The following is a 19,748-nucleotide window of genomic DNA, read 5'->3' on the forward strand; positions in this document are numbered from 1 at the left end:
TCTCAAAAACAAGGAATTCTGCAGGAATGGAAAGAATGTATGGTAATTTCATTGCACAAGGGTGGCACAAAGACTGATGTATCCAACTATCAACCAATTAATATCTCAGGAGTGTGGTGAAGATTTTGGAAAAATGGCTAGGGCTCACATTTAGAAGTGGGTTGACAGTGAATCTCTACTTTGTAATGAGCAACATGGGTGGTTTAGTAAGGGAAGATCATGTTTTAGCAACTTGCTCACATTCTATAAAACAAGCCAATTTCGATGTTCCCTGTTCTTTATTGTAAGAACTTGGCATACTTCTTGGAGAACCAATCTTAGATAAGGAACAAGAATTTAATATAGAATGGAGAATGAACGAATTTAAGAATTACCACTGAACTAGACAAGAGGAATGGATACACCATGATACTTCTGAATTTTGCTAAAGCTTTTCACAGAATACAGAATGGTAGACTGCTTCATAAACTGGAGAATATGAGTTTGGATTATAGAATATTAACATGACTTAGAGGCTGGCTGACTAGCATATCAAGAAGTGGTATATGGGGATGTAAGTCTGCAAGATCTAAGGTAAGCAGTGGTCCACTGTAGTATACCACAAGGATCAGTGCTTGGTCCACTGTTCAATCTATACATTAATGATATTGGGAAGGATTTGACAAGCGACATACAGCTATTTGCTGATGATGCAAAGATAGGTAGAGTAATTAGGAATGCTGCTGATATGCAGTACCTGCAGAATGATTTGAATACCCTGGAAATACGGGCATGGGAAAATGAATGTCAGTTTAATATCAGTAAATATAAAGTCATTTGCTTCAGCGTGATTAGATATTCAATGTTGTATTATATTGGTGGGATTATGCTTGAAGAAACTGATAAGGCTAGGGATCTTGGAGTGTTAGTAGATAGGGAGTTGAAGTTCAGGGGCTGAGTAGCAAACATTGCAAATACAATGCAAAAGATAATTGCAAGAATGAAACAAAAGTTCACATATAAAGAAAAGTATTTCATTTTGTCTCTTTACAAGGCCTTGATAAGACCTCACTTGGACTACTGTGTGTGGGTCTGGTCTCCTTTGTGATTCTGATATATTGGAGAGAGAGAGTGCAATGGAGAGCATTAGCAGGATTATGAAGACAGAGTGAGAGTTTGTAGACTGCAGACACTAACAAACAGGAGAAAGAGGGATGATATGATTGAGACTTACAAACTTCTGAAAGGGTCATAGTGGATTTCAATTAATGGAATTTTTCATTTTATGGAGAGTGGGGAAAGGACAAGAGGGCATCCATGGAAGCTGAGAATGAATTCCAGTAAAAGGTGGTGAGAGTAGAGATTTTTCTCTCATAGGGTGGTGCTTGATTGGAATGGATTGCCATTGGATGTGGTATGTGCAAATGAATTCAAGAATAAGTATGATAGCTGGTGCATGTAGTATGTGGCCTCCCTTGATGAGGCCCTGACTCTCTGGAGGTCTCATCTATACATTTTCATCTATCAAATGGCATTCCAAAATCTAAAATATACTACCACTATACACATCTCCCATGTCCAATGAGAGATGTATATATATTATGTAATATTATGTTATACTGCTGGCCTGGTGGTTAGTGTATCCACTCTCCAGTCAAAATGTTGCGGGTTCGAATCCCACTGTGGGCATGGATGTTTGTGATCATCTTTGAAAATACTAGTGGTGGTGGTCTGCAGTAGATGGCATTGGTGTAGATGATGAAATGTAGTTGTGGTTGGTGGAGACGGAGAGTTGTAGAGTAGGTGCCCTCCCACAATGAGTCTTTGGACTCCCTGGAGGTGTTATGTAATAAGAATAATATGTAATTTTAAAACCACAACTCCACACAAACAGATTGGTCTATAATTGTATGCACTGGTCTTACTGCTGGCTTTGTGAAGAGGAAAATTCTGTCTTCTTTCCACTCATCTGAGATCTGTCCATTGCAAGGCCCTTGTTAAATAAGTATTGACATAGTTGTCATTAACCTGCTGGAACATTCTCTCAAAATATGTGGTAACATTTCATGTAGTCCTCCTACCTTATTAACATCAAGTTTACCAATCAGTCCCATCTCCAGCATTCTCAATGCATTCAAAGCTCTGCATGATGTCACACTTAGAAGAATGAAATGCCATTATGAATTATTTATTTATTATTTAAGTATCCTCCTGTTATTACAAGAAAGAACAGGAATGATGATGGTCAGTTCTGTAGAACAGCATCCATGAAAGTATCTATAGAAGAGACAGAAAAGAAACCAAACATCTTTGAGAGAGTGACTGGAGTCAATCTCTGAGAAAGGGGTTGACAATCAGATTGTTCTCTTTGGTATAGCATTAAAAGAGATTTTATTAAGGTATTAAGAAACTCACTTAGAGGAAAAAATCGTTGCTTTAGATCCAAAACAATCTATTTGGCTACAATACAATAACATGTTTGGCGTATGGAATGACACAGAACAAGAATTCCATTAATTTTTACAAAAAAACAACCTACATCCCCAAATTAAATTCACATTAGAAAAGAAACATCAAGAGTAATTTTCTTTCTGTATGTTCATATTCAATGGAACCTGGATGGATTTCTTTCTACTTCCAACTACTGAAAATGACTTTCACAGGATGCTATATTCACCATACATCAACTATTTCAGAAATATGGAATCACAAAATCTTACTGATCAGAGCACACAAGATTTGTTCCCCTGGGGAATTGCTCAAATAGGAAATCAGAATCCATTAAACAAAGAACTACACTAAATGGATACAACCCAAGTACAACACAAAAAATTGTTAATACCAATCCAAGACAACATTCAAGAAGTATAACACCACAGAACTCCCATACCTTACATCAAAGGCATCGCTGAATGAGTAGCGAAGATTATAAAAAAATAACACCTTATTGTCACCTTCGAAACCTGTTATCCTCTCTAAATGATGATATTACCTGGAGTATACCAAGTACTGTGTTCATGCAATCTGTCATACTACAGGCAAACAGCCAAAGATATTTATGAATGGCAAGACCACATGCAGCTCATCAAACTGCATAAATTACAAAAGATGAAAAGTATGTGAAGTTACACTGGTCCTGATAGCCAAAATATTAGCTTCTCTGCTATCCAACTATTAGTTTGGGTTTGAATCCGATTGTGAGTGTGGACATTTGTTCATGTCTAAGTGACAGATGAATTTTATTGCTTTGTGCAAATTCACCATCCTGCTTACTGAAGCCACTTCAGGTCATCTCCAGAGTATCTGATTCTTCACCCATATATGGAACTCATGTACAATAGGTTTGCAATCTTTTGTGGTTGGAATTTACATTAAACGAAAGTGACAGTACTTTATTTCCCCCCCCCCCCCCCGAAGTTTGCACCACTAAAGTTGTGTGTGTGAGAACTGCCTTTGAGAGTTCTATAACATATTACTTTATGAATGATTCTCTTTATTTTATACTTTTCTTTTCCTTTTTATGTGACAGGCAACACTATATTGGCAATTTATTTATTTATTCAAATGGAGTTTCCCCCCCCTTTCTCTCCCATCCCTTTTGGGGGTTAGGTGGAGCCCCTCCTAATGAAGGATTAAGTATATATATTTTTGCAGATTTGTTTTATAATTCATATGATATGGAAGGAGAATGAAACTGACATTTCCACTCTAAGTACTTAGCCGATTTTATTACAAGATCAACACCAAATTACTCCACTTAAAGAATATACACTGGGACTATAAAGCTCGAAATCCTTGACAAAACAAATTACATACATCTTAGTCTAAATAATATGAACATGAAAGTTCTTCACATTCCATCTAACTCTGTACTCTGGAGCAGCTTTCTCCACAAAGTATTCCCCCAAACATTACAACTTCCAGTTCTTCAAAAAAGATCAACAGATCCTTTCTTTCTTAACACTGCCAATACATGGCATCAATTTTCTATGGGTTCTGCAACCTTTCATGTGTGGAAGTGATATCAAAAAATAATGTGCAAGGATGCAATTGTATGTTTTTGTTTTAAATTATTACATACATAAAACAAAGACAAGGCAAACAAAAGGCTCAACAATCATGCCTGACAATTAGAAGATTAAGGTAAGTTAAGCCTCAGTCAGTTAAACAAACTTTGGATATCATGTAAATTGCTACTAAAAAAATCAAAATCTTCCAAAAACCAGAGGATACTTTATACTCTACTATGGTGCATTTTCTCAAAAGAACTGTTTAATAATAAAATTTAGGTTGATGTGCACTTTTATTCAAAAACAACACTACTTGAGCCATTTCTAAATAATAATAATAAAACTTTCTCTCAAATGGTATACAGTGATCAGCTTTCATTTTGATATTCAAACAGGTATGCCAAAGTGACACTAATTTGATAAACCTTTATTCTACTGGCCTGACCTCTAGTGAGGGGGAGGGACTACAAAAGCTATATCCTATTTTTATATGGCCAAACAACAATCTTCATATAATTTTTTAATACTTTTCGTACAGCAATAGTGGTGGACTATTACTACTGGTAAATTCTGATCATACCCTGGATACTCTGAACAGAATTACTAGAAAGGCATCTATTCATTACATCACACCCAAAACTTAGTATGAGCACAAATCTAAGGAGGCATGTGAAATTCTAATCAATCACCCTAATCTCAACAATAATGATTGTTATAAAAATCCCAAGAATATGGATGGCACATATTCTACCTACATAACCTTTTGTTCTAAGAAAATCATTGTAAGTTAAGCCGTTTGGCTTTTCAAAATCATTGTAAATTAGAATTATGATTACAGGATGTTAACCTTAATATAATACCTATGTTAAATTGTTGATCAGGCCACTAATTGTTGTAAAAAAATATATAATTTGCTCTGTGGCCAAAAATAGGATATAGCTTTGATGCAGTTCTCTTCCCTCCCACCTCATTAGCAGTTGGCTAAGCCAGTAGAATAACTGGACAATCAAATTAATGTTGTTTTGGCATACTTTTTGAAAAGGGAAAAGGAGATGTTCAAGATTATGGCAACTATAGAGGGATCAAGCTGATGTCACACATGTTGAAGATATAGGAAAGAGTAATTGAAGGAAAGATATGGCAGGAAATTAAAATTGGTGAGGAGCAGTTTGGATTTATGCCAGGAAGAGGGACAACAGATGCAATATTTGAGCTAAGGCGATTGATGGAGAAATATAGGGAAATGCAGGCAGAGCTACATATGGTGTTTATAGACCTGGAAAAGACGTACGACAGAGTGGCCAGACAGGAGTTATGGAGGTGTATGAGGAAGAAGGGGTGTCCAAAAAGTACGCAAGATTGGTGAAGAAGATGTATGAGGGAGCGAAAACTCAGGTCAGGTATAGTGTCGGCATGACAGAGGGGTTCTCCATTGTCATAGGGCTCCACCAGGGATCAACTCTAAGCCCCTACCTCTTTGATCTGGTCATGAATGTACTAGTGGAGGACGTTAAGAAGGAGGTGCCAGGGAACATGATGTTTGCCAATGCTATTGTTTTCTGCGAATCATCCCGAGAGAAGCTTGAAAAGACCCTGGAAGAGTGGAGATATGTATTGGAGGAGAGAGGCATGAAAATTAACCGGGTAAAGACCGAATAAATGTCGACGGGGAGTGACGAGGATATGATCATATGACTCCAGAGTGAAAGGTTAACTTCAGGGAAGAAATTCAAGTACCTTGGGTCGGTCGTCGACAGGAATGGTGACCTGGATGAGGAAATACGGCATCGAATAACAACGTTTGGCAGGAAAAATTCTACAAACAAATAGAGGGGACAGCCATGGATTCACCACTTTCCCCACCCTTGGCTAACTTCTTCATGGAGACTTTTGAAGAGAAAGCCTTAAACTCAGCCCCACCAAAACCTACCATATGGCTTCGCTACGTTGATGATGTGTTCGCTATTTGGCCACATGGCCCAGATTCACTCCTCTCTCCTCTCCTTCCTAACACACTTAAACAACCAACACCCTAGAATCAAGTTCACCCTGAAAAATGAGGCAAACAATAACCTCCCCTTCCTAGACACACTAGTCACCCGCCAACCTGATGGAACCTTGGTTTTCTCAGTTTATAGAAAACCCACCCATACAGGTAGATACATTCACCAACAATCCCATCACCCCCCTCACAACAATATGGAGTTATTAAGACACTATTCAAAAGGGCAAAAATAATCTGTTCTAATGATCAAGCCCTAACTACTGAATTAAATCACATCCGTGACACTTTCTCAGCCAATGGCTACCCCCCCCAAAAAAAAAAAAAGAATCCAAAAAATACTTAACCCAGTTATCCACAACCCCCCCCTTCACAAAAAAGATTATTCTAGATCCATCACCATTCCCTACATCTGAGGCACCTCAGAAAAAATCAACAAAATCTTAAAAAAAACATGACTTGACCACCTGTTACAGACCACATAGAAAATTGGCATCCCTTATCCGCTCCACTAAAGACCAACCACTTCCCCTAGACCTACCTGGTGTATACCAGGTCCCTTGCAGCTGTAAAGTCTTACTTTGGCCAAACAGGCAGGACAGCAAATATCAGAATTTCAGAACACAAGGATTACATCCGATTTCACAAGCACAGCCACTCTGGGCTTGCAGACCATGCTCTGGATACTCTCCACAGAATAAGATGGAAGAAAGCCACAGTAATACACCGCAGCAAGTTCAAATATGAAAGACTATTCATGGAATCAGCCTCAGCCCTTAGGAACATGCCAAACCTCAACAAATTTGGATGCATGAAACTGCCCCAAATTTGGGAAACATTTATCAGAAGAACTTCAGCCCAAAGGCCAAGAACTACCAATATAGCCCGCCAGGGGGGGCACCATCAGGACTTTAGGAAAACGTTAACTTCTTAGCTTCTGTTCTCATTTGCTGTTATGTAGTACTTGTGTGCATGTGTCTTTGTAATAAGTTCCCAAGAAGATGGCAACGTGACGTTTGCCGAAATATCGGAAAGTATATATTAAAGTTTATTTAATTTATATTTCCGGTGTACGCTGTCAATTCCTTAATTATTAGTTATCGTGTATAACCAGCGTATAAGCCTCTCAATAAGAATAAGCACCGAATAACATGCGGATGGATGAACTGAAGGAAGATGAGCGGGGTCCTGTGCGACAAGAGAGTGAGTTGTAAGATGAAAGGAAAGCTGTATAAGATGGTGGTGAGGCCAGCGATGCTCCATGGCACAGAGACGTGGCCTATAACAAAGGCACAGGAGAGGAAGATGGAGGTGGTGAAGATGCAGATGTTGAGCTGGATGAGTGGTGTGACAAAGAAGGACAGAATAAGGAATGACTAAATCAGAGGGACGATCAAGGTGGGACCGATCAGTAAGAAGGTACAAGAAAGCAGCCTGAAGTGGTTCGGTCATGTAGATAGAAGGAGTGAGGAGTATGTTGGTAAATGAATGGAGTGTAAGGAGGTGGAGGGAAGGGGGAAAAGAGGCAGGCCCAAACTCAGATAGAAGGATAAGGTGGCAGAGGATCTGAGGGAGAAAGGATGGAATCGGGAAGATACCCTGGACCAGAGAATCTGGAAGAAGAAGATTAAAGATGTGAACGCCGACCCCGTTTAACACGGGATAAGGCATAGCGAAAGAAGAAGTAGGATGAGAGTGAAGAACATAGAAGGGAGAATCACAATGGGTGAATGAAATTACTTAGTATGACATACATTTGCAAGCCTTGAGTGGGCCTCAAATCTGGAGCCCTATAACAATCAATTTCATTAACTAGACAAATAATTCAATTTGTCAGCCAAGGGGGGGGGGGGGAACAGATATACTTACATTTTCATCTACAACTAAATGAAGTCCATCACCTCCTGCTGGGAATATATAATGTTGGAGTGGTACAGGTCTGTAGTCTGTGTACACCACATGACATTGCTAGATATATATATTAAAAAATAAATAAATAAAATGAGTATTCTACAAATACTTAATTTTCCAAAATTTTCTCTAAGATGCACATTTAATATGAAACACGCTGAAAAAGTAACACAAATTCTAATTTCGAATTACCAATTTACCATGTTAAATTATATTCATAAAAAAAGCAAAGATTATTAAACAACAAAGAAATGACCAGAAATAAAAATTTTTATCAAGGTAGTTAGAATTGAAGCAGGTAGATGGTGTCATGTAAAAAATCAGGTGAAAGACAAGGTTCACACTATTGCAATATATTACATTAGCGGCATTATTTCTAATATAAAAATTGAATATGTTCATCTCAGCTGTTTGCTTTAAGCAAATGTTATACTCAAAAATAAATCCAGTACATGTGGGCAGAATTAAATAATCACTGTAAAAATTTGGTATCAAAATCAACGATAAAAAGACTGACTATGAGAATATCAGATGCACCGAATGGAAAACCAATAGAATGAGTAAAACATTTCAGCTATTTAGACACTACTTTTAGTGAAAATGGCAAATAAATATGGAAATAGAAAATAGAATAAACTAATCTGTTATGGGAGTTTATATGACATAAGGCAGAAAATAGTCAAAGCAATAAAGTAGCTGTATATAAAGGCAGAGTTCATGGGTCTCAGTGCTAAATTAGAAAAAAAATAGTTGATCAAAGCCTGGAGGAAATGGATATGAGTTTTAAGAAAAATCTGAGGAAAAATCCAAGTAAATAAATGACATCAAGTAGCATAAATGAAAAATAAAGATATTAGGAAAGGACTTCAGATTGTTAGCATTCAGTAATAGATGAGCAGAGCCCTCATGTGGCAGCATAGTCATCACAAACAGAATGGGAAAAGATCAATAAAACAGGTATTTGATGCCAGGCTGACAGGAAAAGATCCAGAGGAAGATGAACATAGGTGGATTGATGAATTTAGAAGTGTCTTAGAAGACCAAAATGACAATGGTGACATCCTGACAGAACGGAACTAATTTGATAGAAAACTATCGATAGCATGTTCATAATGTCCCATTGTACCCCTTGTAGCTATATATCAGGAAGTTAATGATGTAAACACCTGCATTAAATATGGAGGAAAGGAGCTGTGGAGACAACTATTAAATATCTGTAATACAGCTCTAGGTACATACAACATTTCATCTTAATGGGGAGAAGGCAATCTAAACAACAGAAAATAACAGAGGAATCATGCTACTTACTAATATACTGAAAATCTATAAGAGGATGCTTCTAAACTGAATTTAACCATATGCAACTGTAAAATTTCTTGTGGTGAAAAATAGAAATATTTTTCGCCTATATCGATTTTACATGGGGCATAAGATACTTATAATTAAAAATGCATGTAACCTACTGTAATGTAATAAATTTTATAATATAATTTAGGGGTGCTTAAGGGTCAAAGCTGTATAACTGAGAGGAGACCTCCACATAGCCTTTCAAGGAATGCGGAGAACCGATCAGGGCTTCTGACCTAACGTCCAATCCTCACCTTCTCGTGGTGCACCCTGTTGGGTATCTACTTTGATACTGAACGAACGAGGATGGGCTGGCAGTTTGGGATTTAGCCGACCAAATTGTATTCTTACTGATTAAACCAAAATAAAAAATGATGGTACAACATGACAAAATTTCATGCCGGCTGGGGCGTCGCCCGGTTAAACAAGGCCCCCATTGTTTTCGCCAGGGAACCAGGGCGAACAGCTAAAAGTCAGCTACTGGAACAAATCTGAAAACAAACCCCAACTCAACATCACCAGAGTTAAAGATCGGTACTATCAACGTAAGAAGCCTGAATGGCAAAGAAATGGAGCTAGCTGAGGAATTAGATAAGTACCAGATCGACATAATAGGGGTGACTGAAACAAAAAAGACCAAAACTGGTGAGATCTTTCTGAGCAATAAATACAAAATGTTATATTCAGGCAATGACAATCAAGGAAAAGAAGGAGTAACCATAGTATTCAACACAAAATACGAGGCTAATCTTCTTGAATGGCAGTCGGTCTCAAATAGAGTAATGTGGGCAAATATGAGAATGGGGAACTGGACAATGAGACTTATTTGTGCCTATGGTCCCACAGAAGGTGCTACTAAGGTAGAAGTGGAGGAATTTTTTGACGCTTTAGAAAAAGCAACTGACACAATGAAAAAGGAAAAGTTGGTCATTGTTGGGGATCTAAATAGCAGAGTAGGAAATTATTGTGAGACATACAAAAATATTTTGGGAAAATTTGGAGAAAAGAGCAAAGCTAATGGCAAATATCTGTTGGATTTCCTCAGGACATGGACTGGTTATTACTAACACCATGTTCCAACATAAAAATGTGCACAAATTCACATGGAGAGAAGAGGCTAGGAATAAGAAAAGTCTCATTGACTATGTTATTGTTGATAGTGATGTTTTCTCCCTGGTGCAGGACACCAGAGTGTACAGAGGATTTGAAATTGGAAGTGATCACTATTTAGTCTTGAGCAGGATAAAATTGAATTTCATATTGAAAATAATAACATGTAAGAAAGTTTTAAAGCGAATAAAAGTTGAGCAGCTCTCAGATGTGAACTGTAGACTAAAATATACAAAGATTATTGAAGAAAAAATGAAAGAGTTTGAGAACAGGAATCAAACTTTGGAGATTCAGTGGCAAGCCTTGAAGAAAACATTGATTGATTGATTCTGCCAGAGAGGCATGTGGTGTGGTTGTCTGCAAGGATAGAAAAATTAGAACTCCATGGTGGACACAGGAAGTTAAAGAAGCAGTGAAGGAAAAGAAGAAATCATATCAAAAGTTCCTGGCAAATAAGTCAGCTTGTACTCTTAGAGAATACAGAGACAAATGTAAGAAAGCTAAACAGTGTGTAAAACTAGCTAAACAAAAGTCATGGGAGGACTTTGGCAAGAATATAGAAAATAAATATCAAGAAGGTGGCAAAATATTCTGGAGGTTGTTGAAGAAGCTTAGGAATGGAGGAAAGAGTGCTGTAAAAGGAGTTAGAGATGATAAAGGTGACATGAAAACGGTAGAAAAAGATATCCTTGAAGTATGGAGTAATTACTTTGAAAAACTGCTAAATGAAACAAGCAGTGATGACAGCACAGTGATTAAAAAACACTGACCAGGCATGCAGTCAGGAATACTTGAAGTAGAAAAAGCCATCAAAGGCTTGAAATGTGGAAAGGCAGCAGGAGTACATGATATTCGACCAGAAATGCTGAAGTATGATGATATAAGAGTCTTACAGTGGCTGCACTGCATAGTTCAGAAAGCCTGGACAGAGGGACGAATTCCCTATGATTGGAGTAGAGCTCTCATAGTACCCATATATAAAAAGGGAAATAAAACTGAATGTGAGAATTACAGAGGTATTTCCCTACTGAGTGTTCCTGGCAAGATATATGCAAGTATACTTGAGAAACGGTTGAGAAGAATTGTGGAAGAAAAGCTTGGTGAAGAACAAGCTGGATTCAGGCCAAATAGAGGCTGTCAGGATCAGATCTTCACTTTACGACAAATAGTCGAGAAAGCATGGGAATATAACAAAGATCTGTATTTAAGTTTGGCCGATTTGGAAAAGGCATATGACAAGGTGCCAAGAGAGAAGCTATTCAATACGCTGCAGTTATATGGTGTCAATGGGGCATTATATCAAGCAATACTTAGTCTTTATTTGAGTTGTAAGTCAGCAGTTAGAATTGAAGGAAGTACAGGAAGATGGTTTAATGTTAAATCTGGTGTGAGACAAGGATGTACATTATCCCCTCTGTTATTCATTATCTATATGGATCACATTATGAAGGAAAGTGGTATTAAACCTGATATCAAAATTGGAGATGTTAATGTCAGCTCTTTGCTTTATGCAGATGATGTTATACTTCTAAATAAATCCGCTACAAGTCTGCAAGATTCTCTGACTAAATTCAATTGCTGTTGTAATAGATATGGTATGAAGGTCAGCAATAAAAAGACATAAACAATGAAAATAGGCAGAATCATTGAAAATGTCAACTGTGTTGTGAATGGACAACCTGTGGAACAAGTAAAACATTTCAGCTACTTAGGCACGATTTTTACTGAAGATGGTAATTTAAATATAGAAATAGACAACAGAATCAGCAAAGCTGGTATGGTGGGAAGTCAATTGAATAAATTCATATGGAATAAGAGAGAAATTAGTCGGAACACTAAATTAGCTGTATACAAGACAGTATTCAAACCAGTTTTAACTTATGGATCTGAGAGCTGGGTCAGAAGTAAAACGCTTGACCAAAGACTAGAGACCGCTGATATGAGAGTCCTCAGAAAGATTGGAGGCGTGAACAAATGGCATCAATGGCAAGATCATATTAAAAATGAGGATATTAGGAAAGAACTTGACATTGTCAGCATCCGGGAATGCGTTAGCAGAGCTAATCTCGGGTGGTATGGTCACTTAAACAGAATGGTCGAAGAAAGATTAGCAAAACAAGTGTTCTCTGCCAGGTTGGCAGCAAAACGACCCAGAGGAAGACCAAGATATAGATGGATTGATACGGTACAATGTGCCTTAGACGATAGAAATATAAGATCTGATAATGTTGGAGTCTTGACAAGTAACAGACTGATTTGGAGGGAAATTGTAGATAGGAAGTTAGTAATGATGTAATTTTTTCATGTAGTACTGTCATACCCTGTACACCCCTTGAGGGTACATGGCAGGAATTTGATGATGATGATGATAATATAATTTAAGAATAACTGAATGTAGAACCACAAGCAATTGTAACTAAAAAAGATCAGACAGAATTAGGTTAGTAAACTGAAGGTCAACAGTTTCAAAGGTCACTGGATTATATGAGTTTTGCCACCGAAACCTAGAGTAAGCATGCGTGATAAGGGCGCCTCCAGTAAATCCGCGAAGTTTTGGAAGGAATGCCAAGGGACGGCAAAATGATATAAAAGGCGGAGATTGAGGGGAGAAAGGCTCTCTCTCTCTCTCTCTTATTTTTTTTGTTCCTTGGGCAAGCTTTTCGAGAAGGGGAAGAGTTGGGGTCCTGCGAGCAGTGGTCCCGGAGATCATGGGGAGTTCGCTGGCAGTATTACAAGATATCCTTCTGTGAAATTCTTCAACGAGTGTACTGTTCTACGTGCATGCTGAATTGTCGCAGCCGAACCAGTTCCTGACATTGCCAAAGAAATGCAGTACTGTTACAAGGGAGGAAATCGCCAGACGACTACCGTTGGATAGTGCCCGATCACAGCCGTCGTGCAAGAAGGAAAAAGAAACCAGCAGAATTTATCCATAATCCTTTTGGATTCAGGACTACATGATATAGCGAATTTGTAAGTAATTTGCTTTATGTCATTGGCCTAGATTGTTTGTACAGACAGTAGATGTTGATTCTGTTTAACTAATGGCATTAATTGTTGAAGAGGTCAGAAAGCAGAACGTGAGTTTGATTGTGCTTAAAAAGAATACTGTAGACTTGAGTAATGCTTAGAATACGTATAGTATAATTTTGCCTTATATTATTTGTAATAAGAGTAAGGTTATATGTGCTAAAATCCATTCACGTGTCTAATAAGTTGAGTGTAAATAATTTCCCTGTCTAATGCTTTAAGTGAATTGTTTTAATGAATGTGTGGAGAATCAGGCACGTGATATGTCCTATTTCCTTTGTATATTAATTGTCTTAGTTAGAATATGTTTGGTTTTGTTAATAGCTTGCCTGATCTTTGTTAGCCAATGCACTGTCTCATAAAAACAAATCAAACCTGTGTGACCTAAGTAAAGTAACAGCCATGACTGAGTAATTAGAAGTTGCTTGAGATAAAATTGATTTAAGGGTTATTATATATGCTTAGCTGAAATATTCTCTTGTATACAAGAGGAAAGATAGAAAATTCTTTTACATGATCCTTAATGGTGCAGTCATTAACAAAAATAAAGTTTTAAGGATTAATACAATTGAATTATAGCAACGTAGATTAATTTTTGGTCCCAGCCAGGGGTTTTTCCTAAGTCCACGATACTAGCACATGTGAGAGTATACTTTACGGCATTGAGGGGGGGGGGGGGGAGTAAGCTAAGTAGATTACGAAAGGACTAAAGTTAAATAATAGTATTATACGTGAGTTAGAGATTAGACAATATAGGCATTTTGTACAAGCTCAAGCAATCACAAAAATAATAAAGTAAGAAGGGAAATAAACAGAATAAAGAAGTAACGTCATAAACAATACAATATAATAAAATAAACTATAAATTACAAAAAACTAAAAATATTAACAACCTCTTCTACTCAAAAATCAAGCAGGTTTCTTGAAAAACAGAAGCACTGTTGAACACATCCACTGCCTTAGAAGGTTGCTAGAAGGAGCAAAAGATAAAAAAAGAATTCCCTTAGCAAAAGATAAAGAGAATTCCCTTAAACTATATGGATTTCTCAAAAGCCTTAAATTCAATCAGCTGACAAAGAATTTTCAAAATTCTCAGTTATGGCATATCCTTGAAAATAATCAATGCAACAACAGAGTTATACCAGAATTATCATGCAACAGTGACAGTTAACAGAGTTGACTGAACGCTTTCCTATTTCCACAGGAGTTCTTCAGGGAGACTATGGCGTCATATTTATTTTATTACTGCCCTTATGTATTCAGACTCACAATTGGTACAAAATAACTCTTGATGATACAGCATGACAAACCCAAAAAAGTAGTCTTTGTTTTGCAAATAATGTTGTACTGCAGACTGCTCAAAATCGCTTAGATAATTTATGTAAAAATAGAGCATTGGCTGTTATCAGCAATAAAACAAAAGTTTTAAAGAACAGAACTGAAGGAAATATTATGCTAAATGACCACATTCTTAAAGAAGGTAAATGATTTCACGTACCTTAGTTCCATCAATACACTAACAGACACAGTGCAAAGAAAGCAGAAAACTCTTCAATTCAATAAAAGTCTAATATCTAGAAATCCAATCTCATCACCACAAACACTAAAATTTGTCTGCACAAAACCACCAGTCAACCATTTACACATGGTGCCCAAACATGGAATGTCGCTATTCAACAATCAATTAATATCATCAATAACTTTGTGACAACACGCTTTCGAACAATACTAGGATATATGTGGCAAGATCACATTCCTAATATTGTCACATTCTCAAAGAAAGCAAGCAAAAACCCTAACAGACACACACAAAAAAAAGTCAACTGATATGGTTCGGGCACAAACTTAGACATCACCCACTTTTACCTATGTTCACAGTGCTCTTGCTCTCTACAGACCAACTAATGGAGAGAGAGAGCGAGGATGATCAAGAAAACAGTTTTGGTAATAAATAAGCAAACTTCTCTTTGAAGATGAGGCTCATGAACCATCTTACATTTATCACTTGGCACAAAACAAAGCAACTTGGTTCACTTTCATCCAATAGACTTTATCTCAATGAGTTTTTGTTACATGAATATTTCTATATATATACACACACACACACACACACACGCACTGCCACCCCATGAGCAAGATGCATCATTGGATGTAATGAGTCAAGTGTTTGTAGCTGGTATAAATTGGAGGAATATGATGTCCCAAGTCAGTGCAACCTGTGTCTGCCTGAAATGGCTGTGAGAAGGGAACTGACACAGTTTGAAAGAGACGTACTAGAATGCCACGCTGGACCTATCTGTTCAGCAATACGACAAATTGGACAATCCCAAGTCAACAGTCAGCAATAACAAAGATGGAAGCACAGTGAGTCAACTGTAAGTGCTACCTGCAGTGGATGACCCACTACACTCACTGAACATGACCATAAGCGCTAAGAAGGATAATATGTAAAAAGCACAATTCATTGGCCAACATGTTGAATGCGGAGTTCCAGGTATCAACTGGAACATGAATCTGCACAAAAACATTTAGAACCGAGGATCACAATATGGGTTTCCATTGTAGAACTGCAATATTCAAGCCCACATCACCCTAACCAACTATGCAATTTTGAGGGGATGACATGATGGTATGGTACTGTTTTTCCTGGTTTGGTCTAGGACCAATATGAAAACTGAAAGGTTTATAAATTAACCTTTTGCGGATGGGAACCAAAAAAAAAAAATTTGAAAAATTTGAAAAATAATAAGTATCCTTTGAGATTCACAACAATTTCCATAAAAATCAAAAAGATGATAGTGAGACTGAATAGAGTTCTAAAATCCAATCAAGCAATGAATTTAGAACTAATGAAGTCTACTTCAACTCTACAGAAACTAGTCATGTACTACTTCACACAGTATGTTTTAAAATAAATGTCAATCCTACATTTTAACCTATAATACATTATTAGTGTATGGGAAGGCATTTAACAATGAAAGAACTCATTCACATTAGATTTAAAGGCTTGTGATCTTATTCCTTGAGAAACAAACAGGAGGGAAGGTTGTTCCAGAATAAAGCAACAGAAAAAGCAGGAATGAAAGAGGATGAAGACAAACCTGTTTTGTGAGTTTGAAGTTGGACCATGAAGAGGTGTTGGGTGGCAGCTGCACATGTTTCAAAGCATTTATTAAAAAGAGGAGAAATTATTAGTGCTAGTTCTGATGACATTTACTATTAGGTGATCATCACCTAATAGTAATCGCAAGTCCCCATGGGGCTTGCGACTTGCAGGCATGGGAATAGCTAAACCCAGGGTCCCAGAGCTAAGTATGATCTATTTCAAAGCTTTTGGTCATACTTTTCTCTAACTCTTCCACTTCCTGCTTCTACCCTCATACTAACATTCTTCCTAATGAGGATTGTTTACTTAAAACTTTCTGTCTGTCTCTTTTTTTGCTTACTAACCCCAGGAGGAGGTCCTCCATTCTCCCTGAAGCTATTAGAGTACTCGAGGGATAGGGGTGTTTCCTCCTCTTTCAACTAACTACTAATAGTTATAGTAGTGGGCAGCAGCGCTACTTGTATTAACCTCCTGTAGCACATGTGTTACAATACTGCGATGCGGAAGGCAAGGGGAAACCACCACATTACATTCCCAAGTAAAAGCAGCAATGGAAGTTAAAAATGAAGTCAAGATTGGCGATGGAGACTTCACTGAAGGAGTCATGTCTGGCAGGAGAAGTAACCAGGCTTCTCAGGTTGACAGCCAATGAAATCCTGGTACTTATTCAAAAATGAAGACAAGAAATAAGCTGAATATTGGAACATGGAATGCAAGAACACTGCTAGAACCAGGTAACATAGAAAATGTGAAAAAAGAAATGGAAAGACTTGAAATAGACATTCTGGGCATTAGTGAGACATGGGAGGGACAGGGTGATTTCTGGAGTGGAGAATTTTGGATAACATATTCAGGACAAAAGAAGGGCGAGTCAGGTGTTGCAATAATGTTTCATAAAAAAGTTGGAAAGTTAATCACTACAATAATTAACCACAGTGACAGAATCATGGTGATAAGCATTCAAAATGAACCAGTAAACCTCAATATTACAATGGTGTACATGCCAACATCACAACATAGCGATGAAGAAATAGAAGAAATCTGGAGCAGCTTTAAAGACAGAGACAATACAATAATAATGGGAAACTGGAATGCTATAGTGGGAGAAGAGAGCAATGATAATGTTTCAGGAAGATTTGGTCTTGGACATAGGAATGAAAGAGGAAAGCAATTAATAGAGTTTTGTGTACAAAAACAATTAGTTATAGCAAATACACTATTTCAAGTTCCAAAAAGAAGAAGATACACCTGGAAAGTGCCTGTGGATTCAAATAGATTATATATTTGGTGGCTATCCAGGTGCCGACATTAGTAGTGACCATAACCTTGTCTTAATGAAAATAGAACTAAAACATAGGAAACAAATCCAAAGATACAAACCAATAAGATGGAACCTTGAAAAATTAAAGAGTAAAGAATTAAAAAGAGGATACCAAGAGGCAACTGATCATAACATTCCAGAAAACATAAATAGTCAAAATAATATTGAAAACCAATGGAATATGATTGAAGAGTTAATTACAAATTCATCAAATCAATTATTGAAAAATGCAGAAAAAGAAAACATTGGATAACAGATGAAATACTTGGCCTTATGGATGAAAGAAGAAAATATAAAAATGCTGTTAAAGAAGATGATGTGGCCAAATACAAATATCTTAAGAATCAAATTACAAGAAAATGTAGACATGCCAAAAAAGAATACCTGGAAGAACAGTAATAACATAGATGAATTATTTAAAAAAGAAAACATAGAGAAAGCCTATAGAGAAATTAACAAACTGACTTTCAAATTTAATAAGAACAGCAAAAACAATGCCATCAAAGATGAAAATGGAAAATTACTAATAGAATCTGAGGATATATTAATGGAATGGAAGAATTACCATTAAAATCTCTATAATGGCGATGGACTTGATGTTGATATCAGCATAGACAATCAAAATGAAGATAATCTAGGACCCCCAATAACGTGAGAAAAATTTGATAAAGCACTGTCCAAAATGAGTAAGGGAAAAAGTCCAGGTGTAGACAATATATAGAACTATAGAACTGCTACAAAATCTAGGTGATGAGACAAAAACCTTACTCTATCAATTAATAGCCCAAATCTATGACAGAGGAGAAATACCAAAGGAGTTTATGAAATCAACTATAATACAATACCAAAAAAGAATAATGCAAACAAATGCAGCCAATTTAGAACAATAGCTTTAATACCACATGTTAGCAAAATTCTGCTAAAAATTATTCAAAATAGAATTTATTCAAAAATAGATTGTCTATTGAATGAAGACCGATTTGGATTCAGAAAGAATAAAGGAACAAGAGAGGCAATACTCTGTTTAAGAACAATAATAGAGAGAAGATTAGATCTTAGTCAACATACTTACATTTGTTTCCTTGGATTTAGAGAAAGCATTTGATAAAGTAAACCAGCAAATACTCCTAAATTGTCTAACTAATAGCAGTAGATTTGAGGGATAGGAAAATAATTTATCAAATTTACAAAAATCAAAATGGACGGATTAAAATCAATGATAAGGAAAAAATAATAAATATAAGGAGTGGAGTAAGACAAGGATGTATACTTTCACCACTTTTATTTAATTTATATATTGAAAAGGCCATTCAGGAAACTAAAGATAAAATAAATAGTGGCATAAAGATAAATGGTGAGCAAGTCGTGTATAAGATTTGCTGATGACATAGCCCTTGTAGCAGAAAACAGAAGAACATTAAAAACAATGCTAGAATTACTAACTAATAATTTTGAAAAATATAAAATGAAAATCAACACAGCTAAGACTAAAATCCCTATCAATATAGAGCATATAGACATCAACAAATAAAACAAGTGAAAAGCTTTAAATATTTAGGAAGCCTAATAACAGAAGATGGCAGAACAAGAGAAGGCATAAGATCGAGAATAAACAATGCAAAAGCCCAATTCTCTAAGATGAAAAGCATTTTAACAGGAAACCTCAACCTACAATTGAAAAAAAAATTAGTAAAGGCATTGATATGGAGCATTGCACTGTATGGATGTGAAACCTGGATAGGCAGAGAAGATGTAAGAAAACTGGAGGCTTTTGAAATGTGGTGCTGGTGCCGTATGAACAAAATAAAATGGACAGAAAAAAAAATCAAACCAACAAGTCCTGAGAGAGAGAAACGAAACAAGAATGCTAATTAAATCGATCAAAATTAGAAGGGATAGGTGGTTTGGACATATACTTTGACATTATGGACT

At 36.7% G+C, this 19,748-nt stretch overlaps 1 protein-coding gene across 1 annotated transcript in view; it reads right to left on the reverse strand.

The window, feature by feature from the left end:
* Positions 1 to 19,748, reverse strand: part of Mtr4 (exosome RNA helicase Mtr4) — a 432,027-nt gene that overhangs the window by 279,573 nt on the left and 132,706 nt on the right. The window contains exon 8 of the mRNA XM_090390948.1: positions 7,861 to 7,959. Within this exon, the coding sequence (XP_090247074.1) occupies positions 7,861 to 7,959 (99 nt within the window). The remainder of the gene's footprint in view (positions 1 to 7,860; positions 7,960 to 19,748) is intronic.

The sequence above is a fragment of the Typopeltis vanoorti genome, chromosome 3, assembly GCF_054136105.1.
Source record: "Typopeltis vanoorti isolate ZY-2024b chromosome 3, IOZ_Tvanoo_1.0, whole genome shotgun sequence".
NCBI classification, from domain to species: Eukaryota; Metazoa; Arthropoda; class Arachnida; order Uropygi; family Thelyphonidae; genus Typopeltis; species Typopeltis vanoorti.